This window comes from Natator depressus, chromosome 6 (assembly GCF_965152275.1).
Source record: "Natator depressus isolate rNatDep1 chromosome 6, rNatDep2.hap1, whole genome shotgun sequence".
NCBI classification, from domain to species: domain Eukaryota; kingdom Metazoa; phylum Chordata; order Testudines; family Cheloniidae; genus Natator; species Natator depressus.
Window position 1 is genome coordinate 84177226 of NC_134239.1, and position 27515 is coordinate 84204740.

The following is a 27515-nucleotide window of genomic DNA, read 5'->3' on the forward strand; positions in this document are numbered from 1 at the left end:
TGGAAACTGCATGAGTATATCAGTGAGTAGCATTTGATCCTTAAACATGGAGATCCATACTGGGGGAAATTTCAAACTTTTCAGCTTTAAATGGCTATGTACATTTGTTCCTTTTCTTTCAGAATATTTTCTGTTATGTTAATTAATTTTCAAAGATACTTCCTAACCAGGTTTCTTTGTCTGTTGACTCCCAAGTTATAACTCAGCATTGGTAATATTTAATTCATTTTCATACATAATTTTAACAACAGACTGTGATATCACTGACAGGATTTGGATTTCATTGCAGGATCAGGCAGCAAGCACGGGTGGGTTGTAAGTGAGAGTTGAAATAATACAAAGGATAGACAGAAAAAGTCTGGCCAGGTAGATTGTAATTTTTAAAAATGTGCTTTAAAGTTTCCTGCAGTATAAATGGTCCCTCGTTTAGGCTCCAAAAGCATTTTGAGCTTCTGGGTTCTTTGTGCTTTGGAGAGTTTATTTTCTCATCTGTTAAATAGTTTAAGTAAAAATAAAAGTAGTTGATCATATATAACACAAGAAGTCACCTTGAGCAAGATGATATCCCAAATCCTTCCTGTTCCCTAAGGTCAGTGATAGGGATAAGAAAAATGGTTTGGATTTGAATCAATTTGAGCCCTGTGTCAGAACTCAAACCAAGTGTTTTTAGATGGGCAGAACATTTGGTAATATTTCTGTTGTAATTATTCTGCACTTCTCCTTCTTGATTGAGACCAGAAATATTTTTATTTGGCTCCCAGATTTACCACCACCTTCAAGTCCATTGCCTTTTTTAAAAATTTAATTTTTTTTCTGTTAAGTACTGAGCGTTATTGAAAATTAAAACTGCAACTTTGCTTGCAAAATCTTGTGCTCTACTAGGTCTGTTATGTAACATCATGCTGAGTGTCCAGTCGGGGAAGATCTCCATGAAAACCTAAACAGGGAAGGCATTCAAACAAAAGTATACAGAGAGAGCACCTGCTTGCCTGTTTTTCTCAAAGCTGGCTTCATGAGACCGAGAAGAAGGGAGATGAGCCAGAGAGGAAAGAAGCTACTAAAGACAGAAAATTGATTTGTTGATGTTATGGGGGATTTTATTTTATTTTACTTTTTTTACACAAAAAGGTAACAGTGAAACTTTCACTCAGAGTGTTTATGTTGAGCCACCACAAACAAAACTCAAAACAATTAGTGCCAGAGAGCAAAGGAATTGCCAAAAATCAGCATATCAGAAGCAGTAAAGTCAGGGGAAAATTATTCAAGTAGCCAAGACAGTGAGAGAAGGAATTCAAAACAACCTGCATAGAAAAAGGCACCAAGCCAGCTGGTGACAACTGACTGAGAATTAGAAATTAGGCCCTAGTCCTGCAAACACTGACTCATATGCATTGAATGAGGTTACTCATGAACATACAGTTAAGTACATTTGTAAGTGTGTGCAGCTTCAGCCAAAGTGAGGTAGGCATGGTGGGTAAAAATCAATGACCTTTTAAAAAAAATCCTAAATATCTGATTTTTAACAAAATTAAAATAGTATATTTTATTTAAATTAAATAAGGTTCGTTTTTAAAAAAATAAACTTATTATAAATTTAGTTTGAAATTGGTAACCTATGTTAAGGCCTAAACTTATATTCTATTAAAATGTTTTAAATTAAATACAAAAACTAATATTAAGCAGAATGTTTGTTGCCAAGATTTAAAGAAAATCATCCACTGAACTGATAAGTCAGCGGCTAAGCACCTGGAAACAGAATTTGTTGATGTACTAAACCAGCTTTTGATAGCAGCAACCTCTTCTGTAGGTGCAAAGAAAATACTTTCTTCATTTCAGTTCATTCAACTAGTTGAATTTAATGACTAGTTCATTCAAAGACAAGACACTAATTAGGAGTTGAAAAAGGAGGAAAGATTGTTTTCCTCTTCCAATCTCTGAATCAAAACTAGTACGAATAAAAACTAGGTGAGAGGATGAAATCTACTAGCTCTAAAGTCTTGAAGGATATGGTGATCAGAAACAATCAGTTCAGTTCACTAACTACAAATGATACTTCCTTTGTTTAATAAATTAATTAGTTTTAAATGCAAGACATGTTTTGATACACCTTTGTTTTCTTATGTATCCAGCAAATTAATGGTAGTTTTATTTAATAACAAAATTAAAATGATGATATTGTGCATTTTAATTGAATTTGATATTCCATCTAAAGAGAGTTTGACATTACTTGCAATTAAAAAATTATCATAATCTAGCAAAAAGTTAAGATATATAATTGCTTAAATAAATATGTACAGCTATAGTGTATCCTCCTGGTTAGCAAAAAGAATCACCAAATTTAGTGTAAAGGCTATATTTAGTTGCAAATCAGTGTTTTAATGGTTACCAACCAATGAGAACCAATCTTCCTTTAGGAAAATAACTAAAAGGTACAAAGGCAAAACACAATTAAAACAGGTGATTTAAATCAAGATTTCTTGGTTGCAGATTTAAATTGTGATTAAAATTGGTGATTTAAATCACTTCGATTTAAATCAATTGACCATGGAGGCAGGAGAGCATTCCTAATTACGTGGGGGAGTGGGGAGAGACAAAGAGGGTTTCAACAGCTAGGATAGGGCAGGGAGAAAGGGAAGTTTCCAGAAGGCAGCACTGGCTCAGACCAATGGTCCATCTAGCCTAGTATCCTGTCTTCCAATAGTGGCCGATGCCAGATGCTTCAGAGGGAATGAACAGAACAGGGCAATTTATTGAGTGATCCATCCCCTGTCATCCATTCCCAGCTTCTGGCAGTCAGAGATCTAGGGTTACCCGAGCATGGGGTTGTGTCCCTGACCATCTTGGCTAATAGCCACTGATGGACCTGTCCTCCATGAACTTTTGATGTTCACAACAACCCATGGCAACAAATTCCTCAGGTTGACTGTGTGTTGTGTGAAGTAGTACTCCCTTGTATTTATTTTAAACTTGCTACCTATTAATTTCTTTGGTGACCCCTGGTTCTTGTGTCAGGTGAAGAGGTAAATAACGTGTTCTTATTTACTTTCTCCGTACCATTCATGATTTGATAGACCTCTCTCATCTCCCCTGTCAGTCGTCTCTTTCCAAGCTGTACAGTCTCAGTCTTTTCCATCTCTCCTTATATGGAAGCAGTTCCATACCCCTAATCATTTTTGTTGCCCTTCTCTGAACGTTTTTTCATTTCTAATATATCTTTTTAGAGATGGGGCAACCAGAACTGCTTACAGTATTCAAGGTGTGGGTGTACCATGGATGTCTATAGTGTTGTTATGATATTTTCTGTTTTATTATCTATTTCTTTCCTAATGGTTCCTAACATTTTGTTAGCTTTTTTGTCTGCCACTACATATTGAGCAGATGTTTTCAGAGAACTATCCACAGTGACACCAAGATCTCTTTCTTGAGTGGTAACAGCTAATTTAGACCCCATCATTTTCTATGTATAGTTGTAATTATGTTTTCCAGTGTGCATTACTTTGCATATCTCAACTTTGAATTTCATCTGCCATTTTGTTGCCCAGTCACCCAGTTTAGTGAGATCTCTTTATAACTCTTCACAGTCAACTTTGGACTTAATTATCTTGAATAATTTTGTATCATCTGAAAAGTTTTCCATCTCACTGTTTACCCCTTTTTCCAGATCATTTATGAATATGTTGAACAGTACTGGTCCCAGTACAGATCCTGGGGGACACCACTATTTACCTTTCTCCAGTCTGAAAACTGACCATTTATTTCTACCCTTTGTTTCCTATCATTTAACCAGTTACTGATCCATGAGAGGTCCTTCCCTCTTATCCCATAACTGCCTACTTTGCTTAAGAGCCTATGATGAGGCCTTCTGAAAGTTCAAGTACATTGTATTCGCTGGATCACCCTTGTCCACATGTTTGCTGACCCCCTCAAAGAATTCCCTTTCCAAAAGCCATGTTGACTCTTCCCCAACATATTTTGTTCAGCTAAGTGTCCAATAATTCTGGTCTTTACTATAGTTTCAACCAATTTGTCTGGTACTGAAGTTAGGCTTACTTGTCTGTAATTGCCAGGCTTGCCTCTGAAGCCTTTTTAAAAAATTGGCATTACATTAGCTAACCTCCGGTCATCTAGTACAGAGGCTGATTTAAGCAATAAGTTACATACCACAGTTAGCAGTTCTGCAATTTCATATTTGAGTTCCTTCAGAACTCTTGGATAAATACCATCTGGTCCTGATGAGCTATTACTGTTTAGTTTATCAATTTGTTCCAAAACCACCTCTATTGACACCTAAGTCTGGGATAGTTCCTGAGATTTATCACCCAAAAAGAAGGGCTCAGGTGTGGGAATCTCCCTCACACCTTCTGCACTGAAGACCAAAGCAAAGAATTCATGTAGCTTCTCTGCAATGGCCTTGTCTTCCTTGAGTGCTCCTTTAGCACCTCAATCGTCCGGTGGATAGAGGAAGGATAGAACCTATCAATAACAATGTGTGTTTACCAATGTATGTTTAAGGCATTATGGTTAGAAGAACTGATGTGTAGAATTGTTCCTTAGTTATCGTTTATTGGCACTGAATCCACAGAAAATAAGTATCACATTTTGGGGAGAAGGGAAAGAGTTGGCATGTGTGGATCCTTGACACCATAGAGTAAAGATGTTTCATCAAGATCTCTTTGGGGAGAGGCTTTAAGCTGCAGATTTGTTACAAATTGTACTGTAATGGATAGTAAGAGTTTGGAGCAATTGTGTCAATTTTTCCTTGGGTTGAAGGACACAATGCACCGATTGTTTACATGTACAATAGCATTAGGAACTGTTGTGTCAAGACTTATTTGTAGCTCTTTAGCTAATACTGAGTGTGGTTATTGGCACACCAGGCACCTACTGTATTCTATTGTGTCATGAAAGTCTTGAAAGGATAAATGGACACAACTCAGATATTAGGAATGGCAATATACAAAAACCTGTAGGAGAACACTTCAATCTCCCTGGACACACAATAGCAGATTTAAAGGTAGCCATCCTGCAGCAAAAAAACTTCAGGACCAGACTTCAAAGAGAAACTGCTCAGCTTCAGTTCATTTGCAAATTTGACACCATCAGCTCAGGATTAAACAAAGACTGTGAACGGCTAGCCAACTACAAAAGCAGTCTCTCCTCCCTTGGTGTTCACACCTCAACTGATAGAAGAGGGCCTCATCCTCCCTGATTGAACTAACCTCGTTATCCCTAGCCTGATTCTTGCTTGCATATTTATACCTGCCTCTGGAAATTTCCACTACATGCATCTGATGAAGTGGGTATTCACCCACGAAAGCTTATGCTCCAATACGTCTGTTAGTCTATAAGGTGCCACAGGACTCTTTGCCGCTTTTGTGAAAGTCTTGAGCACTCTTTGATGCACAGGTTATCGATACAATACACTGCAATTGCTTCAGGATGCTCTTAAGGAGATATCATAACAGTGGAGTTTTCACGCATGCACCCTGATCACCCCATGATAAAAATCCATAGGAAAATTTTCACATAGTTCTATGCATGCACATAAGCTGCATTTCTAAATGGACAAATTGTATATTGTTCCTGGGTTGAGATCTTGTATTCCAAATTTCTTCCTGTATCGTGTGTGTGTGTGTGTGTGTATATGTATGTGTCTGTGTATAGATATGTAATATATGTTGGACAAATTGTCACACACACACGAAAATAGGATTCTGTAGTGGAAATGCAAACAGACCCTTAATTATAGCAGCACTTGCGGTTGCCACTATAGTATATTAATTTGAGCAAAAAGAATATAAACCTTCTTCAGAGAAAGCTGTTCTGTGCTGTTAGCTGATATGCTTGAATTTATGCAAGTATGTTAGTAAACAGGAAAATCCATACTTATCTTTACATACCCAGGCATTAAATAGTTGGTGAGCTCGGGGGCTGGGGGGAAGCAGAGCAGCATTCCTCACAGCCTAGAATGGGATTTGATTCCTGTTGACAGCAGAGCTACATACTGTCTTCTCACCTGGTCTCATATTCCAGCTGTGAAACAGAAGTGGAAGGTCAATGTAGCAGCTCAGTGCTGTAGTGGTAAACTGAGTTGTTATCCTGAAATCATTCAGGACCAGGCTTCAGATTCCATCAGAATAATTGATTTTCCCATAAGTGGGCATTCCTTCTTTGTGTGGAATATACTTCAGGAGTGAAGCGCTGCAACCTCAAAACACTTCAAGAATGCACTGAAAACCAATATAGAGATATCGGGTTTACAAAGTGGAACACAGAAAGATTGGATAATTCCAAAGGGATAAGGTTCTGAAACATTCCTATTAATGTAGATCCCAACTGATTTCAGGAAATAAATTGTTTGTTTTCTGCTAATATGGTTGTATTCACAGTACTTCTTTATCCAGAACTCCAGAACTATTAATTATACTGAAGATTGAAGGGATAAAAAGCAAGTGTACCAAAGAACAACTTCAGAATCCTTTCCCCAAGTGGAAATTTAGGTTTCAGTGTGTCCAAACCAAATTTTCAAAATTAAACTTTCAGTAGCTGGCAGACTCAGATTCAAGATGGACCAGATTCTCTCCTAGGCTGAGAACCACAGGTGTATTGGGGGAGATTGTCAGTGCTCATTACAGCTCTGACTCTGTGGGTTGGCATGTTCCAGCCCATGAGTGAGTTACAGGAGGCTGCTCTAATTTATGCCAGCAGTGCATGAGTCCTAAGGAACTGATGGAGTGGATCTCTGTGGTTCTGCTCCCCCTCAGTGCCCGGAATCAAGGGGTGACAGTTGGTACAGGATTCAGCTGTGGCAACTTAATGCCAGCTGAAAGATGGAGGAATTCTCAGCTGTTGAGTTACGGCCAGTTTCTGGCTTTTGTGCACCACTCATTGAGATTGGAGGGAAGGAGTTGGCCTGATATTTTTATATTCCATATTTTCAGAGACATTCTTAACATCGTGCTCTTTTAACATGCCTTACAAAGAGCACAGATTGGTATAATGCATCAGACAAAGAATGTATTTTATTTCTTCATTGAGATCTATTTCAGGTATCAATATTGTCTTTTAATAAATGTAATTATTTATTATACAGTGCTGCCTCTGCCTGCAGGGACTGCCCCCGCAGCTCCCATTGGCTGCGGTTCCCCATTCCCAGCCAATAGGAGCTGCGGAGTTGGCGCTCAGGACAGGAGCAGCACGCAGAGACCCTCTCAGAGCCACTTCCAGGAGTGGCACGGAGCCAGGGCAGGTAGGGAGCCCCACTGCGCCACCGGACTTTTAGCAGCATAAAGTCTGCCAGATTGGCTTCAGTCGCCTCTGGGAGATGAAGCCTGATTCCGGGAGACTCCTGGCCAATCCGGGCTGGTTGGCAACCCTAGTTAAGATGGAATTTTTATATGCTGAAACATTCACATGGGTTATTTTCTTTCAATCTTAGAGCCATTACAGTTACAAATATAGCACCTGCTTGGGTAGATGCTTGAACCTGTTCAGCACTCCATTAAAGTTAATGGGGTTCCCATGGTCTGACCCAGGAGTCCAGGACTGGGACCTGAGGCCTCATGCTGCAAACACTCACTACTTACTATTGTGCTTACTGCTATAAGCAATTTAACACAACTTCTGTGCTAATTCTCATGGTAGCAACATTATGCAAGTACTTCCAACATCAAGTACTTCATTCAGGATGGCACTTTGCAGAACTTCAACTTACCTACAACTGGCATGTTTTATATCAGATGAATGTTTGTACCTCTAAAGAGCCGGTGCCATTGGAAACGGATATCCTCTAGAGCATTGCTACTCAAAGTGGTGGTCTGCGGACCGGTGCCAGTCCGTGAGCCATCAGCTGCCAGTCTGCGCGCACATTGGGAAAAAAAATTGCTGGTACCCCACATCAGATAGCTTGAGAAGCACTGCTCTAGAGCCAAAGAAAAGCTAGTCTGCGGGCAGATCATAATTGCCTGACCTGAAGGGACCGCATTCTTAGGGCAAGAGATAGTAATGCAATCTTTGTATGATAGCTCTCTCATCCCAAATAGATATTTTTGATTGTACCAGGTGGCATATAGTGTCTTTGCAGAGAGTCTGCAGTCCACACAGCCTTGTGCTAAAAGTAGGAAACCCATAAAATTCAAGGCAACATGTTCAGCATGAACTGGCATCCTAGAGATGTAAGGTCAGTGCTTTAATACACAACTCCCACAGAATGGAATTTAATTACGTGAGGCAGCCCTGAGTTCCTCCCTCAGCAGTCCTTCCCCTCCTCCCCCCACCCCACTTCTCTCCTTTTCCTGTATATCTTTCTTCTGTCAGGTACCTGTTTCTTAAAAATGAGGGGGTGGGGGTGTTTCTGTCCCCTGTTTATTTTACATTGCAGCTTTGTAAGTATAGACTTTTGGAATAAGTAGCAACAATTAAGACAAGATCAAAGGGTTTTCGTACTATTAAAATCTTATACAGAGACTGCACAATGAAAAAGTTATGCTGGTCATCTAGATATAGGAAATAGACAAGTAATTAAATAGACAAGTAATTACATCATCCTCTCTCATGGGTGTACTACAGAATAAACTGTTAACATTTTCAGATTATTCCAAAGGAACCAAATAATGTAAGTACAATCGCTCTATTGAATGAAAAATGTGGGAGTAAAAAAATCATCCACTCCAATAGTTTAGTGTCTCCTGCTACAGTATATCTAGTCATCTTCTAAAACGTTTTACTCAGTTAAGGTTGTCTGCTTGGATACCCTCCCTACCCTCTCCGGGATGTAACACCATCCAAGAGCTTCAAGCTATAGTAGGTCATAAGACTATTAAAACCGTAATCTCATGGAAACCTAGCATGTAAATTAAAGTAATCTACCCAGCCAGTTGACTTTAACTGTGCGAGTGCTGTATTATATGAAATATCAAAATCACTCCTAACAAATAGTTTTCTCTCCCAAACATATCAGTCTCTGCCTGTATGTTATCCTCTACTTCAAGACCATAACAACAATTTCAAGAATTAAGCCAAGCAATTCAGGTCACTTGATCAAATTCAAGCATAAAAATCAGCAGAGATATGATATATATAAAATCTTAGCTCAAGTGTTCCACCAAAAAAAAGTTCACAGAGGTACTTAAAATAATTTGCCTTCTCTCATTTGACTCCATTTCATCAGTTATTTCTCATGGTTTGGCCTTGATAAAGTATCTGCATACTACATAAAATGTTTGGCTAGCATAACTTATTTTCAGAAGCTGGATACATAATGGATGCAATTCCTCTGTCTTGGAGTTTCTTTTTCACATTAATAAAGCTCCTTCTGTCTTTTAATAGCATTGCAGTGCAGGTCAAGGTTATTACTTTCTTTTTTCCTGTAATACCAAATTTTCAGTGGGTCTGATAGCTTTTAGGGTGCTATTTTGTGCATGTTCATAGGATAGTTTGGGACGGTGTAACAACTGAAGGCAGCCTTCTAGCAGAAATTAAAGTTAAACTATTATCCACAAGGTGGTGGTCCCCAAAAATCTTTCAGCAGTTTTGCACACAAAATATTGCCAAATCCTTAATCTCTGGTTTTCTGTGAACTCCCACAACTCTGCAATTTATAACCATTTAATGATTCTCTGCCTCGTCTGTGATATTACCCGTTTTATTATTACTGAATATGTCCATGAATGCAGCATCAAAACACAGCAATCAGTTTTCAAGTATTACCATCCCATCTGAATTTCTAATTTTCTCTAATATTCCATCTACTTTGCAATTGATCTTGGTAAGAGATCTTAAAACAATATAAATTTTTATGAAAAAAGTCTGCTCATGCAATCATTTGCTGTTTGGGGTTCACCCTGTCCCACAGAGCACAGATTTGGTGGGTGATGCTTCAGGGGACTTGGCAAGTTCTTTCACATATTTTTGCCTCTTTGGTTCAAAGTTGAGAAAAGGTTTTCTTAAGATTGACTGGTGGGGTTTTTGTTTTGTTTTATTTGCAATTGTAAATTTCATCCAGTCTCCCCATCCGTGGGAGTAAAAAGCAAGAGGGAGCCAAATTAATAACTGACAGCAAAGCTCTCTCTAACCATGTCCTTTGAGCTTGTCCTCTTACCTCATCCTTTCATTGTAGTTTTGTTGCCAAATGTGTGTCACAGACTCAGACTCCATGCTTAGTGTAGTTTATTACACTGGATGTGTTAAAATAAATAAAATGGTGTTGGTATCTGAGTTGAAAAAGTGAGTGGAGTGTACTGCAGTTTGCTTTTGTGATTAGAGAGGATTTTCATTCTGCAGGAAAGGGCTTGAAGCCCAAAGAACATTGCAGTAATTTCCTATGATCTCACCTTTTATTTTATTTTATTTGGGATTTCTTTGTTCTCATGCAAAGAAGGCAGAAGAGCAAGAATAAAGCTTTTGGAGATTTCTATAAATTAATAAATGCCCAAACTTTTGATTTTTTTACACGTCTCAAATACACTGCACATTAAATCATATTTCCAGGAATAAAAGTTTTGCCTTTTTACAGTACTTTGTTGCAAAAGCCCCAGGCACAATTTGTTAGGTTTTTCCACATAAGTAGTAAAGCTTTGGTATATTTGTTGGAGTTACCATAGGATACCGTTCTGATATCTTAATAGTGATAGCACAATAGGCGTTCCTTGAAGACTCGAAAACAGATTTCTGTTAACCTGTTCCTTATGACATTGTTGCATATTCATGACATTCGAAGGGCTCTGTCTAATTTTTACTAGTGAGACCAAAAACCAAAAAAAACAAAGAAAAAAAACCTCTCACCTTTAACTGTTGTTCTTCGTAAATTATTGCTATGCTATTTAGCTCTGTTACTGCAAGAGGAGAACTATTTCCTTAGGTAAATGTCGGTCGTCTCCAGTGCAGTCTCTCTTTAGTAATAGTAAAATATTTTTAGCTGTTATTGGATGCTTTATATCTAATTGGTGACAGGCATTGTGCTCAAATTAATGCTCAGCTCCAGTTATAATATCATTATGTCATAACAGTGAAAAATTCTAATTAAGATGATCTGTTTGCCAGGAAAAAGTTTAGTATATCAATGAATCTGTTTTATCAGGGGTGAACAGTTTGCTCCTCATCCCCCCAATCAGAGCCTGAATTATGAGAAAAACATCACAGATGCATGCTGCATTGGACAAAGAACACATGCCTGCATTTAAATCATGTATATCTTACTTTTTACTGATGTAATTGTGAAATATGTTCTTTTTGCATTCATAATTAGGGGGTGGAACAGATGGTGAAGGCTTAGTTTAAAATAATCTGTCATTAAAATAACCTAGCCTACTGGTAATTCTTCACTCTAACTGGAGTTTAGGTCAGGGTAACAGGGTTTTTTGCAGCATTGGAATACAAGAGAAGGAATTAGGGACTTCATGGATAGTATGATATATGAGGATATTCCCCAGAAGGACACTGTAGTAAGATTTCAGTCTCTGAAATTTGGCTGAATATGAATATGAGAATATGAAAAAATACCAGGGACAAAATTCCTCTGACAAATATAAATCCATTTAACAATGCATTATACATTAGTACTCATTCAGTCAAAGTGGTACAGTTAGTTTCATATCCTGCAAGAAAATAACTCCACAATTTCACAAATACTAGAAGAGCCGTTCAGTGTTTTGGGTTAAAAAAAGTCTTACATTTTTTGCATTATATAGATGTCAGAGGCTATAAATTATAATGATTGGCACTATTATTGAGAGGTGATATAGCTTCTGACTTTTACATCTGAATCTCACTTCCTTCATGTCTACCACATAGATTTACTGAGATATGACATAGGAAATCTTGTATCAATCTTGTCCGGCTAGCTTAGAACTGTTTTTAGTAATAAGAAGACTGTCTCAATAAATCAGACACCTGCCTGTCTTTAAAACATTTATTTAAGTGTTTCCTCTAAGATTTTGTTCTCTAACTGCTTTGAAGAAAGCATACAGATTTCAGCATGGTATTATGATAAATCTTCTTGAGGAGGGGCAAGTATTAACATTTGTGTCGGTTCTTTTTCATCTTAATCCAACCTTGGTTAATAATCAGAAAATTCTACATAGTGGGTAAGAAGATGTAATTAACCCTTTGACCCCAGAATCTTAATTGGAGCCTGTTGAAAACAGTGGGGCAGTTTTAAAAAAAATTAAAAAGTAGCCCGTGGTGATTGAAACAACATAATAAATAATGGTTTTCTCAAATCAAAATTAAAAAGTGCTATGAAACTTCACCTTTAATCACATCTTATACATAAGCAATAAGTATAAACTGTCTCAAAATAGGAATATTATTAGTCTTTTTCTTCGATCAGAGATGCCCAAAATTTGGCTGTCTGAGGGCCTCATTAACAATTTTCAAGAACCCCAATAATGAGCATTAAATTGAGCTGATGGCAGCCAACCTCACGTTAAAAACAAAGAGGGAAGGGAGCTTGAGATTGCAGGTCCCAAAATGTATATGCCATCTATATCTGAGTGGCCTCTGCTTATGTGAAAATGGAGACTTTTGTGGAGTCTGTTTAGTCTCTGCATGCCGCACCTCTGTACTAAGTTGACAATGGCTATGGAACAGAGTGTAGAACTTTGTAGCCCACGTCTGGTCCACAGGTCATGCTTGCCTTTGTTTTACAAAGTTTCTCTTTAGGAGTCTGGTCTTTGGTAGCTTCTCTGGGGTCCTCAAATGGAAAGAGAGCTTTAAAATTTTGCTAGAGGGATACACCTGTGTTTTTCTAACAATAGTTATGCAATTGGACATATGTATGTAATTCAAATCATACTTCCAAGAATATCTCTTTGCTAAACAAAAATTGGCGGCAAACATGTAGCGTACCATGGTGTCAAATACTCTTCTACAACACACCTTCCCTTAGCCCCTCCACCACCATTGTTTGAAGGCTGGATGGTGTCTTGGTGTGCACAAAGGACACAGGCTTTATGAAAAATTGAAAAATTTCAACACGCATTACCTAAATAATAAATATTCATAAATAATACCTATGAATAACAAATGAGACAGCCCTTCACAGATACTGTTTGACCTGTATAAGGAACAACAACATTGGCACAAGGGTGCTTAGCCCATCTTTGCCCTCTCATATATTTAGGATGGACTATATTGCATTAGAAGGTTTTCCTATTTTTGCGGGAGGAGTTGTTCTAGATACTATAAATTGAGTTTGTCTTTTCCTTCCACCACTTTAAGGTTTTTCTCTCATTGCCCTCCATTTCAGGAATTGAAATAGTTAGCTCTTTAGTAATCTAATAGGAAATGACTTTTTTCAAAATGTGATCAGATGCACATTATATACAACTCATTTTGCTCTTCTGACCCTTTCAAATGCTGAATTCTGTCAGTGTTGATACACAAATATAACAGGAGCGGGGGGTGGGGGGTAGGGGTGAGGAAAGAGAAAGTAAGAGGAGGAGGAGGATTCATCCACCCTCTAGTAACTCAAACTGGCAAAATGGAGGAAATCTTATGGGAATAGTCATGAGTCAGTCACACAGAGAGGAAAAACAGCTTTGTGGTATGCTTCCATGGCACCACCAGTCCAGGAACATCCCAGCCATAGTGCTTCTCAGGCAACTCCATGAGTCAAAGGTGGCGAACAGCCTCCCACAAAGGGATGGAGGAGCAGGAACAGTCACTCCTACACCAGGAAGGAGTAGAAGATTAAAGCTATTTAACTGAGAGAAGCAACAAATAGGTGATATGAATGAGTCACTATTATAGTGGGAGTTGGCAATGACACCTGTAATTAAAGGTGATTAACACATTCCATTGTAAGACCCTGTTTTCAGTTGCTCTTAACTTTTCAGACTTTAACCATTCAGGCTGAAATTTTCCATGCCTTGTGTCTACTTGAGGATAACTGTTTTTGTTTTGTTTTGTTTTTTTAAAGCTTCAGCAAAAATGGTTGAGCTGTTTCCAAAAATGAGGTTAGGGAAAACTATGTTGCTTTGTCAATATTAAAAAAAAATGTACTGCCATTTTATTGAGAAGCTTAAATTCCTGAACTTGATGGTGCTCAGACTTGCACTTTGTCCAGGATATAATCCAGGTGCCTTTTACTAGTGTCACCACAAAAATTACACCAAGATTTGTCCAAATGATTATATAATATAGCAAACAACATAGAAAAGATCAATGAGGCACTCCTGCTGAATTTACCCTTTCTCATAATATAAGAACAAAAAGGCTGAAAATGTAAAACTGACAGGAGGAAGAACTTTTTATGCAACACATAATTAATCTGTGGAACTCATTGCCTCAAGATATTATTGAGACAAAGAGCATAACAGGATTCTAAAAAGGAACAGACATTTTTATGGGTAATAAAGAATATCTTCAGTTACACTAGTTATACATTTGTGCTTAATGACCTAAGCCAACTACTAACAGCCTGAGGTTAGGGACAAACTTTCCCAGTTGACCTCTTATTGCATAAATGTCCACTATGGATATTTCACACATTCCTCTGAAGCATCTGGTATTATCCACTGTTGGATACAGGATACTGGATTAACATATATAGACCGGTGGCCTGATTCAATATGGCAACAACTGTGTTCTGTAGCCAGTGTGGGGAGATAATGGCAGCATGGTAACAAGTCAATGTGATGTGACTGCTGTTGGAAAGAGGCACTCTATCAAATACACCAACACATGGCCACAAAGTCATAGGGTTCTCAATACTATTTATAACTGGGGTTCAAACAATGTTCCCTGCACTATTGGTAGACCCATGTTCCTGAAGAAGCATGGAGCAGATTCTCAGGACACCGTAAGCCACGGAGCTTTTAAAGGAACCCTCCTCTTCTGACCTTTCTCATCAAAGAGGGGTAAGAGAACAGAACAGAGACACAGTAGCAGAAGAGATGTTAGAGAATGGAGGATATTACATTTATAAAGGTTTTAATTTTGCCCTTGTATAGGTCTAAATCTGAATTCCACCATTCCAGATTTTTCACCTGTTATTGCTGTTAAAGTTCAAGGAGCCTATGTTAATCATGTGGGGGGAAAGGGGGGAGATGATGATTTATAAGATGCCGTAAACTGCTTGCATAGTATAAATGTTTTTACTTGAAGAAAGTCTATGTAGATTTACATTTTTATTAATTCATAAATATAAATTAGAGAGCCTTTCTTTAATGCAATATCTTTTGTGAGTGTTTGTTTTCCAATGTGTGGTTCGTTCTTTTGAGAAAACACAGATTTTTGAACTAATTCCACCATCTACTACATCAGAGAGGGGTGAACACTTGCCAAAGTCAGCTTCTGACCGGCAGTATGTTAGAAATTAATCAAGAAGCAAAGGAATCAAAACATTAAAAAGCCTCAGAAATCACTGCTCTGTATTTGAAAAAGAGTGAAATTATTGCAGTCACTTTGGCATCTTATATTTTTCTCTAAATTTGTGTGCAACTGTTATCTTGTTCTTCCAAGAACATGTTGATCTCAAATGTAATACAGTTACATTTTTGCTTTATACATACCTGTATCCCAAGGCTTGGATTTGGGATGTTTCCTCATTTGCAACTTCTTATAGTATTACTAATCTCTATAAATTTGTGATTTTGCTTCGGCAAACATTACGTATGTGTTTTGCCAATAATTGGCCTCAATAGAGGAATAAAAATGAAATGCCATGTATTCCCAATGAAGAGGCATATTTTCATCTTGATGTGTAGTGATTTACTCCATGTATCAAATTTAGAATATATCTCTTTGTTTATTAACTGCGGTCGTGTTTCAAAAGCTGTGAATTAATGTGTATAATCATATCTTGATTTTTCCATTTGCTATGGAAACCAGATCTAAAGACTTGAACTTGTCAGAATAAAATTGAATCTAGTTTTACACTGAAGGGATGGAAGTCATAAAATTTCTATAGACCCAACATAGTTGACAGTATCTGTTGATTGGCTTTGTTTGTTCTCCTACAAAAGGCACGTGTGTTTGCATGTGTGGGGGGGGAGGGAGGTGTAATCCTGGATTAATTAACAAACTATGGCGGTCCATAATGGTTCAAGTGATGATCTGAATTTTTCTCTTGCTCAGTTTTTTGGGAGGGGGAATTTCCCCCTTTGCTACTGCATAATTTTTGCAGATAGAAAAACTGAAGTATATTTGGTATTATTTTTTTCCGTATTTCTTGTTGCATGCAAATGAGAATAAATTACACATAATGTATCTATGATTTAAGGAAGACAAAAAATTCCTCGTACTTTGGTATATACCTGTGTGCTGTTTGTGCATATATAAATACAATATACTATAAAAGAATTGTATTCGGGATACAAATTTAAAATGTTTATATATGTTCTCAATTCAGTGTTTGATGCCTTTGTTTTAATCTGTTACCAGCTTTGCATCAATCTATTCACTTTTTTTTTCTTACTCTGCAGTCCCTGGATGGATTTGTATTTGCACTAAACCAAGAAGGAAAATTTTTGTACATTTCAGAAACAGTCTCCATCTATTTAGGCCTATCGCAAGTAAGTAAAAATTTTCGATTCTAGAATGTAATTGAGTAAACTGCACTCTTCTGCTAAAGTAATAATCTGTTTTGCAGTATTTTGCATGAATTATTGAATCCATTACTTAAGGTCTGTGTCTCATTCATCCTGAGAAGTAATTGAGAAGTATGTGTCAGTACTGAATGTTCAGATAAAATAAACTTGGGCCTGAAAACTTTTTGTCACAAAGGATCATTATTAATTTATTGAGAACAAATGAAGTTTCTTTTCTCAGTTGTTTTGAACTTTAAACCTCTATACCTGGTAGGAAAGGGACACACTAATAGTACTTCCCTTGTGTCCTATTACTGGATGTTTATGGAGTACCCTTTATTATCCTGGGAGCTGACACAATGACAGGGAGTCATTTGGAGTCAAGAAATGCTGAAAGAGACCATTAAAATATCTTGCAGGGAGGGTTCCAACAAGGACATTTTGTAGCCTTCACAAATGTTCAGTAATACAAAATGACAAATTTATAAAATACAGTATTTTGATTATTTGTAGTTTAATTGCTGACATCTGTTTTTCAGAGGCTAAAAGGGAAGGAAAAAGGAAAAGTTGCTTGTTGTGGCTTATTGCTAATCCTACTGCATTCAGAGGTTTCTAGCCGAAAAAACTCCCTTCTATTTGGATTCAGAAATGCAGCAGAGAGTTTTTGCATGATGATTTGCCAAGTAGGATAATCTACTTCTAGTACAGTCACCCTGAGGAGATAAAAATTGAGATAATGTTTGTGTCTGCTGTTTTAAATGGGGACCCATAGTGAACTTGTTGCTTGAGTAAGTTGGCACAGCTCAGAGGAGGCAACTATTAGTATTGGAAGCTTTCAAAAGCTAGTGATTTTGTTGTGCCCCAGCTACATTAAGAATGATATTTTAAAAGAATGAGAGAGATTTTAATGTTTGGTGCAGAAAAAGACCAAATTTAAATATTATCTGATGAGAATCAGAATAAGAGTTATTAACTCTGCAAAGAACACCCAAGCAATTGGCTATAGTGTGTACAGCAATTGTGTTTTGTGGTGGCTTTAGCAAACGGAATGATAGAAATAGAAACAGAGCTATTTTAAATTCCATATTCATATTCTCGTCTCTCATTGAAGTCCCTAGTTTTGTAATGGGCTTTAATCCCTGCCTTAATCTGTTTGGGAGCTAATATCAAGGATCTCAGGTTTTGGAATTGGTGCACCACCAGGTTGCTAAAACAGTAAAGAATCAGAACTTTAATGTTGTTATTGTCTTAAGCTCATATTAATCTGTTTTATGCATAGTATCCAACAAAGTTTAATAAGCCAATAAAGAAAGAGGATGAATAATTAGTTTAAGCAGGTAAATGCTAATTAGGGAACTACTGAAAGGCATCCATTATACACTAGCTTAAAACAAATTTTACAGCGCTGGTTAGTGGTGTAATCCAAATTCTGTCAAGGCAACTGCATTTTCTGTAATTGAGATGTGTATGTTTGCTTTGCATAACAGATGGCTCTGTATGCTTAGACTGATAGCTAGGAAAATAATAATTGCATTATTCTGGCCAAAAGAATATTAGCTCTTGGGTTTTGGCCATTTCAGTCAGTCCTCCTGCCAGCGCAGCATATGCACATATATGGATTGGATTTTCAAGGAAATTGATGCATCTGGAATAGTGTGGCCATCTGAAATATCATCTGTTAAAGAAAAATGTGGCTTTAACCCTATGCTAGTCTCTTGTAAAATTTTCTTCCACTGCTTTTTAACTGTAATAGTTGGTAAGACTCTCCTTAGTCTAAACTTGTGTCAAGTTGTTGAGCCATTACACTTCATCCTTTGAAGCAAGCGTTCAGATGAATAAAGCAGTTACTATTTTTCTTAATTATTTGGGTGACTGTAGAACATAGGACTTTAGTTATGGACCAGGACACTATATTAGGTTCTGTACAAACATGGAACAAAAAGGCATTCCCTGTCCCGAAGGGCTTACAGTCTAAGATGAGAGACAACAGGGGGATGCAGGCCGGTGGGGGAGTACTAAGAAACAATGAGACAATATTGGTCAGCCTGCTGGGATGTGGTCTCAGCACATCAGCAGCCTAACCATTGTCATGTTTTTTGTAGGCTTAATGGAACAGTCTGATTTTGAGGAGGGTTTTGAAGGAGAGCAAGTTAGATTTTCAGAGGTTTATGAGGAGCTTCTCTCAAGCATGAGGGGCAGCATGGTAGAAAGCACAGAGGTGCTTGTTAGAAAATGTAACAAGTGGATGATGGAGGCTGGCATCCTGATCAGATCGGAAGCGGGGTCTGACATTTTGATAACAAATGAAACGTGATGGGCAGGATAGGGATAGCCATGAATGGCCTTGTAAGTGAAGACGAGTAGCTTATGTTTGATGTGCTTGAGACAGGAACGCCAATGGAGGGATTGCCTAAATATGTTACAGTATTTGACATATCATAACATCTCTTTGCATTTACTAATCAAGGTATCAGTGAAAAATTTTGTTGAAAAATCAAGAGCGAGATTGTGGACTTCATCAGCATAATAAGTGAAATCTGCTGAGGGCCTTTGATTTACACACTAAAATATGTCGAGTTGGTGTCCCCACCAATCTTTGCTTAAGACATTTGTACTTTATCAGGCCATAAATGAGTAAACATTGTGTACACTGTATACATCCTTACCACATTTTTTCAGTTGCCTTCCTGTAAATGCTGTAAAAATCTTATAGATGCATCACTAGCAGTAGCAAAAGGAAAACTGCAATCATGCATACTAAATAACCATTCAAACACTTTATTTATTACGAAGAGCTGATTGGCAAAAATAGCCATGCAAACAAATTCTTGCAGTACAAAGGAAATGCTAATATGTCACTACGTGACTTCAAAATAGTCCAAAGTGAGGAAGCCATTGCGGTATGTTGTTATTTCATTTAATTGTGATATGTGATGAAGCTGGCAAGAACAAGCATTAATGGGATATGAACACATAAGATATCTTACCTCCAATTCTTTGCATTATAGAATCATAGATATGCAGGGCTGGAAAGGATCTCGAAAAGTCATCAAGTCCAGTCCCCATGCTGAGGTAGGACAAAGTAAATGTAGACCATCCCTGACAGGTGTTTGTCCAACCTGTTCTTAAAAATCTCCAACGACTTGGATTCCACCACCTCCCTTGGAAGCCTATTCCTATTCCACCTTTATATAAAGTGCTATAAGATAAATATTGCTTGGTTCCTCTGTGAGGCTGGCCGAAGGTGGATTTGGGTAGAATGCACCCTGTAGACACTTTGTGAAACTTCTAAAACATTCCATAATGTAAATTCTAAGCTTCTTCAGTTGATTCCTCTTCCTGAAGTGCTGGCTTATAAGTTTTATTTTAATGTCTAGTGCTGCTTTGCTGATAGTACTTTGTTTCTGTTTCTTTGTCTTTTTTATTTAATATGAATGAAAATTAGGTAGCTCGTTTTTTTAGAAATAGACAGGAAAAATGTCACATCCAGTTAAGAGAAAACAGTCTTTTGACCCAACTTCAGAGGATGAATGTAGGGTTTTCTCCGTGAGCCCAATTTTTCTCTTTTGTGTACCTTGAGAGTCAGTGGTTCAATAAAATGGATGCTGATGTGCAAAGTAAGATTAATAGTAACGAAATTTGACAATACTAATATCTCTAGAGCTAGTCTGGGGGGTATAATAATGAGGTTACTTGTTACAAAGTCTGGGCCTACTTTAATAATAAATAAAAATTGTAATAACTACTCTTTCAACATTGTAATGATTGTACATTGCATATAGACACCAAAATATATATATTTGGATTTTAAACACTTTGGGCTGGATTCACAAAAGGATGTATGTGCCTAAATCCCAGAATCAGACCCCCTCCTCCCTCCCGGGATTAACACCCCTCATCCCTCTCAGCTGCCTCTAAAATTACGTGGTACCTAAAATGTTTGAAGTTAAAGGCACCCCTCTTTCTGCTTCTGAGCACACTCACTGCAGCCCCATACCAGGCACCCGGATGCCTAAGCCACAGAGCGATGCACAAATCGGGAGAAGGTAGGTGTTTCTCTGCCTGCAAGGCTCAGTCCGGTAAGCATGCTCAGACCTTATCTAGTGGATTGGGCTCCTGTATACAAGTTTACACAAAACAACTGGTAGGAGTGTGGGAGGGGAAGGAAACATTCCCTTGGAACGATCAGCCCAGTGACTAAGGAACTCTCCTGATTGGTGGCAGATCCCAGTTCAAATCTCTTTCCCCCCCTCAGGTGGAGTGGGGACTTGAACCGGGGGTTTCTCGCATCCATACTTACATACCAGGTGAGTATCCTAACTACTGGGCTAAAAGTTATGAAGGAGCATGTCCTCCCCCCACCCTCTGCCTTCTTGCTAAAAGCACCTAATACCAGGAGATGGTTTATAGCTAAGAATCTCAAGCAGAGGAAGGTGTCTCCCTGTAGCCGAGACTAAAGTGCCCATCTCTCGGAGATGAGCAGGGCTTAACACACATCCCTTGGCTTTGTACCTCTCATTGGCTACCTTATGCGAGGAGCCTCCTTGCATGCTGGCTTTTGTGAATCCCATTCTGAGATGCCTCTCTCTTCCCATTCATTGTATTGAAAACCTAGGTGTTGAACTCAGGCTTTGTGAATCCCAGTGATTTTCTAGACACCTACATTTCTTTGTGAGGCTAGCCCCTTATCTTCAAGCTAGTGATGACCAGGAATTTTATGTGAGTTGGTTTGTAGAATTTGATTTTAGAGTGCTTCTTCCAAAACAGTTCACTCTGGAATGGTATTGAGAGCAGTTTCAGAGAATATCAGATGCACATTTGTGGCAGATACTAAGGAGAAAAGATGAAGGAAACTAAAATAAGGGTTTAAGAGTTAGAAGAAATGGGCTACATTGTATAGGCCATATCCTCAGCTTGTGTAAATCTGCACGGTTCCATTATGATTTGGCCCTATGTTCCTCCCAGTATGAAGTGGTCCAGAAACTGTAGTATTCACACGTAGACTCATGATTATTTAGACGCTTACGGTACACGTGTACATAGGGGTTTCTATACTGGGGATTTTTGCATGGAATTATTGACAGTGGTAAAACATGTAAGGAAAAATTCTGTCCCCATTGAAGTCAATAGCAAACTCCCATTGAATCCAGTGGGGCAGGATTTTACTCCTGGAATAGAAGAGTGTGCTCAGAAGCAGGGGGAAAAAAAAGACCTAAAGCACCTAAAAAGTGACTTGCAATGGGTACATGCCACTTTTCACAGTGCAACACATCTGCATCAGGGGTGCAAAAATCCCCAGTGCAGGCCAGCTCTGTTTCTGTCTGTCTAGCCACATTGCAAATCCAGCAGACAGTTTGAAATACCAAGAAACTACCATCCTTTGAAAATGAACAATTCCTGAATTTCTTGAATTATTAATAGAGTGGGAACAGATTTCAAATATAGATGCCTAAATTGGTTACCAGATTCCCACATCTGGGCACTCAAATGGGCACTCAGGCACTCAAATTGCTATTTAAGGCCTCTAAATGGCAATGTGAATGTCTAAATCTGGGATTTGGGTACATAATTTAGGTTGCTAAATTTAAGAATTGGCCCACAGTATGTTATTATCTTTGAATTGAACAATTTCTGCTCAAAAGAAAAATTACGACTTGAACAAAAATGGGAAATTAACAGACTTTTATCATTAAAAAACATGATAGGCCAAGAAGCTGGCTAAACCTCTTCTCATTTTCCTGAAACAAGCTCTCAGTCATTTCCTACTGACAGTAGTACTCTGCTTGTGTATTATGGATTACCTCCCTTCTCTTTTCTTTCTGTAAAGTCCACACCTTAAAATAATAAGATATTTCCTACCTTAGCTTCAAGCTTCCCAGGACCCAGACAGGGTTGCCAATTGGCCCGTTTAAAGAAAGCTCTCTAAAAGGGAGCCGTGCAGCTGCACACACAATAAGAACTAATAAATGTATGTTGGGGGAGGGGAGAGAATAAATTATTGTTTTATCCTTTTAAAAACAAACTAGGTGTGCAGACAACAGGTATATTAGATATGAACAGCTTTACTCATTCTGTCACGGATCTTTGTAGTTTGGATCCCTGTGCATTTGTTCTGTGGAATGGCAAATAAAATTATAGCTACAGCACACAAGTACAAGGTCAAATAAATGACAGTACTCAGTCTATTTGTGAAGCTATTCTGAAAGGGAACCATGGTGCCAAATGTGGTTTATTTGAATAATAAAGAAGAATTAGATTCCCCTGATAACTTGGCTGAGGGCCAATAAATCACTGGAGGTTAAGGATGCTTTGCAACTGCCGTGTATTTCTTTTGCTGTTACGAAGCACAAACCTCAACTACTATGCTCTACCTGTTTTTCAATGTAAATCAAGCTGAGGTTGGTATACGGTTAATGCATTACTTTATGCTAGGTTTGTTTAAAAAAATAGTATAAGGAAAACATTGATATTTGCATTTGTTCTGTTAGTTCTAGCTCATTTTCCCACCACAACATTTTAAAACCTGTATTTCACAGACAAAATAAATACTATGTAACAAAGCCTCATAATAAAATAATTAAGAACCTCCAGTATTTTTCTATTTAATATTTGAACTTAGTATTTTGTATTCTAGATTTGAATAGTAGTGGTAAGGATGATCAAATATTCAGTTAATAAGTTCATGCAGTAATGTTGATAATTATATAGAATTTTGACCCCTTTTAAACATAATTATTAAATAAAACCAGATGAAATTCAGTATTGTATAGGTTTTCAGGAAGTATTTTACAGTGTTCAGCATAGGAAAGTTATTTACTTTCATGTAAAAAGAAGGGTGTGGGGGAGGGAGCCCTTTTCAAATACAGAGGCTTTGAGGGTTTTGAGACCATTGAGAAAATATAAGTATCAAAATAATTCAGAAACAGTACAAGGCACAGTGGCACATTATCAATTTACAACATTTAAATTGATAAATGCTTGGTGGTGAAGGCCTACAAGGGCACTTTGAAAAGCAAATAGCGACCTGGGGAAGAAATTGATTTCCCCCCCCCCGAAAATGACTGCATGATGCATCATTTGACTGCATGCTGTCCAAGTGCTTGACAGAGATAATCTCAGCAATCCCACGGGTGACCTTATCGTTCTCAACAGGGCAACTTTGTCTAGGTTCTGACTTTGTGCATGTCAAGGTTTCTCCAGGCAGGATCCTTAGGGGGGAAAAGTTCCTCTGTTCGATCCAGATATTGAACCACTCTTCAAGGCACCCTCCCCCCGCCCCCATCCCCCCACCCCGCTTCCAAAAAGGCAAGCTCATTCGCTTTCTTCATAATTATGAATGAACTTAACGAGAGAAAATATCTATAGACGGAGCATCTTTGCTGAAACCATTATTGCCTTTTCAGTGTAGTTTAGCATAGCTCTTAAAGGAGAAAAAGATACCTGCCATTAATGGTTATCAGACACAGCCGAAAGGCTCCAAAGCACACTACAATCTTTTGCGTAACAGAAATATTCTGTCCGGCTTCTTTCTTTCTTACAATCAGTTTTCTTGGTTATTTTTGTATATGAAAAGTATTTGACATTGTTTCATTAATGCAAATTATTGTCTAATCATTTTGTCCCCTCTAATGATGATCTTGATTTTTTTCACCCTAACCCAAGAACTTTTAAGACAACTCAAGTGCAAATGACAAACTGACGCGAGGCATAAACATCAACATCAATATGCATAATTTTGCATAGACACCCTGTAACAACCTTCACTTGATGTGATCCAAAACACTTTGCCCGTGTTATTTGGGTGTTATAAAATTGTTTTGTCTGGTACAGATGAATATATTACACAAATATTCAGTTGTAATGGTATTTTCAAATTTGTAGTAATGTTTTTAAAATGTACTTAGAATTATCAAAAAATTGTGTTTATTACGCAGTTTGTAATTGTTAATTAAAATTCCCGATTAACAACCTATTGAAAGCAGATGTTATGCTCTGTTTGGTACCCCAGTGCTGCATTAGCCACTGCCTTTGACACCCACAGTTCACCATATTCAACATCTTTTACCTCCTTCTTTCATCCACAACATTAATTCTGAGTGAACAAGACGTGCTTCCTTGCTTTTGACAAGATTTGCTGCAGTCTCATGCGACAAAAACCCAACACTCATTCCAGATTCAGAAAGTAGGATTTATAACAGCATTTTAATTTAATGTTGGATGTCGAACATATAAAGAGATCACAGTAGTACTAGAGCTGAAAATTGATGCCTTTTTTATTAGTGTCCTCTCAGAAGTGGGTGAGCCGCTGTTTGTGCAATGGAGCACAGAGCACCACAGTCAGATGAATGAGGATATGCTATCTGCAAGGAATCATATTTCAAACCACTGTCTGCTTCTATTGATGTGCTCAGAGTTGAAAGGTTATGCTAGTAAATGCCATCAGAATTTCCAGCATTAGAAATCTGTGGAATAATCCTCTGACTGTCACTTTGTAGTCTGTCAAAATACAGTACATAGTGATATTTTGCTTATTTTTTAACTTAAAATTAGCTTATTGCTACTGATCACATTGCTTTGCTTAGTTTTCCCCAGTATAATTTAAATACTGCCAACAATATAGCTTTAAAGGTTCTGTTGAATACACCAAACTATGACTGAGAGAACTAAAGAAATCCAGTGTGTCATTTCACATGAGAATCATGTTCTCCTTATTTATACTTTTAAACATATTTTACCAGCCATTGAGGCTGAAATATTGAAAGCCTTTATGCAGAAGGGTTACACTAGTTAGAATGAATCACACAGATTCTTGGTACAATAAAATATAGCCTCATTGGTTTAACATTTGAAGGCTGCGGACTTTTCGTGTTGCTTAATAATTACTGGCATTTGATATTAAATATAAGATGTTGATAATATAAGATATTTTCACTTCAGTTAACACCTTCCAATAGTAGCTAAGCAAAAGTCTGAAAACATTATTGGTAATTAGACTGTTTGCTTCATGATATAGGCAATGTTATGTTTTCCGGTTAATTTTGAAAGTAGTGTATAGAAAAAATATGATTAAGGAAATTTAGATGTTCTAAAACTGTCATTCATATTAAAACCAAGAAACACTGTTTTCCTAAATTAACATACAATATAGTTAAGCAAGCTTTGGAAATGTAAAACTCCAAGTTTCCTGGAGAATAGTTTGGTGTCTTTTTTTCATTGACTAGCTACATATATTTGTATGCTTGTCAATTAATATTTTATGTATTATTAACGGAGCTGTTTATCTTACCATACAAAAATTGGTAAAAGGGATATTTTGTAGGAAACATGTAACAAATAAGATCTTCTGTATAAATATCTTTCTCTGCTATTCTAATACTGTAGAAATTGGAATGAAATACAAAATTCTCATATAGATGGTAGGGTAATTACTTAAGCTCAGAGGAACAAGGTCATAAAGTCATTCCATTCATGGGTAATCAAAATTTCATTTCTATAAGAAAAAAAGATGTGTATCCCTTTTTAGCTATTACATAAGAAGACATGTTTTTCAAGACCGGCATATCATGGCAACAATTCTATTGATAATTTCACTTGTTTAGTTGGCTTATACCACAGAAATTTACTTTAGGGTTTGAATAAGATTTGGGAATTGGCTGATAGCTTTAAAATGGATGCTCCCTCTATTGCAACAACAAATGTTCTCTTGCTATTATTTATTATGTTTAGTGCCTCGTCAAAGGTGTGGTATTCCTTTCCTGTATGGATCAAAATGTAACAGACCTGGTATAATTAATTTTAATAGGTTAAAAAAAATCTGTCAAGAAGTTATTTTTCTGTAAACAGTGCTTTTTAAAACATTGGTTCTTCCTGTTGTTTTTAATCTGGAAGGATTTTTAATTCGACATAGAACAGCTGGCAAAACTACTTTCTCTGTTACTACTATAGTACAGTTAGGATAAGTGATCATGAGTTTGAGGCACTAGAGAGCCATGTAGCTCAGGTGCAATCCACAGGTTTGGTCAGCATTACTGCCAGCCCCAACTGCTCAAAAAGGATGGGTCAGCCCCCCAAAATCACGAGCCTGTCTTAAAAATCATGAGATTTTACAAACAATAAATTTTGGTTTCCATTTGTTTTCTGGAGTTAGAGCTTTTAGGGTTCACGTTTTCAAATTTTTCTCCACGACCAGGAGGACTAGAAACTTACTTTTTTAAAAAGAGAAAACTGAGATTTTCAGCATCAGAATTTCCAGCATGCCCAAGGCCTTATGGAAAACACCAAACATTGTGACACTTGTGATCAAATCACAAGAATTGGCAAAACTGGGTCAGAACTCTATTTGGCTGCCTGGTCTTAGGCAGAGTTTACAGAGAGCCAAGCAAATGGGCCATAGTCTCTGGGAATTCTTCTACTCGTGGGGGGAAGAAGTGAGTGATAGAGAAGTGAGAGGGGAAACAATCATCACCCTCTTAGCAGCCAGGAGAGGGAGAGAAGGAGTACTCCAACCCTTTATTAGCAGCCAGAGGTTAAGTGGAGAGAGAGCAGAAATACATTCTCACTCTCAGTAGCCAGGAAGTTGTAGGGAAGGGAAGAGAGAGGAGATGCACCTCTGTCAACAGCCAGGAAGTTGAGAGGAGGGAGCAGAGAGGAGAAGCACCTCCTTTCAATTGCTAGGAAGTGTGTCTAAGAGTAGTGACGAGAATTATCTCCTCCTTAGTAGCCAGGATGTTTCTGGGGAGGGGAGTGGAGGAGTGGGAGGGCGGGGAGGGAAAGGCAAAGCACAGAGAGACAGAGAGGAGAAATATCTCCTCCTATCAATCAGCAGACAAGAAGTAGAAGAGAAGAGAAACACCTGCTCTTACTAAGGCTATATCTACACTACAGACCTTACAGCGGCATAGCTGTACCGTGGCAGCTGTGCTGCCGCAAGATCTCCTGTGTAGCTGCTCTATGCCGACAGGAGACCTTGTAGCAATTAAACCCCCT

General features: G+C 37.8%; 1 protein-coding gene across 5 annotated transcripts in view; it reads left to right on the top strand.

Moving 5' to 3' along the window:
• NPAS3 (neuronal PAS domain protein 3) overlaps positions 1–27515 on the top strand; it is an 843689-nt gene that overhangs the window by 574592 nt on the left and 241582 nt on the right. For all 5 annotated transcript variants that reach the window (XM_074955835.1, XM_074955836.1, XM_074955837.1 and 2 more), the window contains one exon: positions 16425–16514. In XM_074955835.1, coding sequence (XP_074811936.1) covers positions 16425–16514 — 90 coding nt within the window. The remainder of the gene's footprint in view (positions 1–16424; positions 16515–27515) is intronic.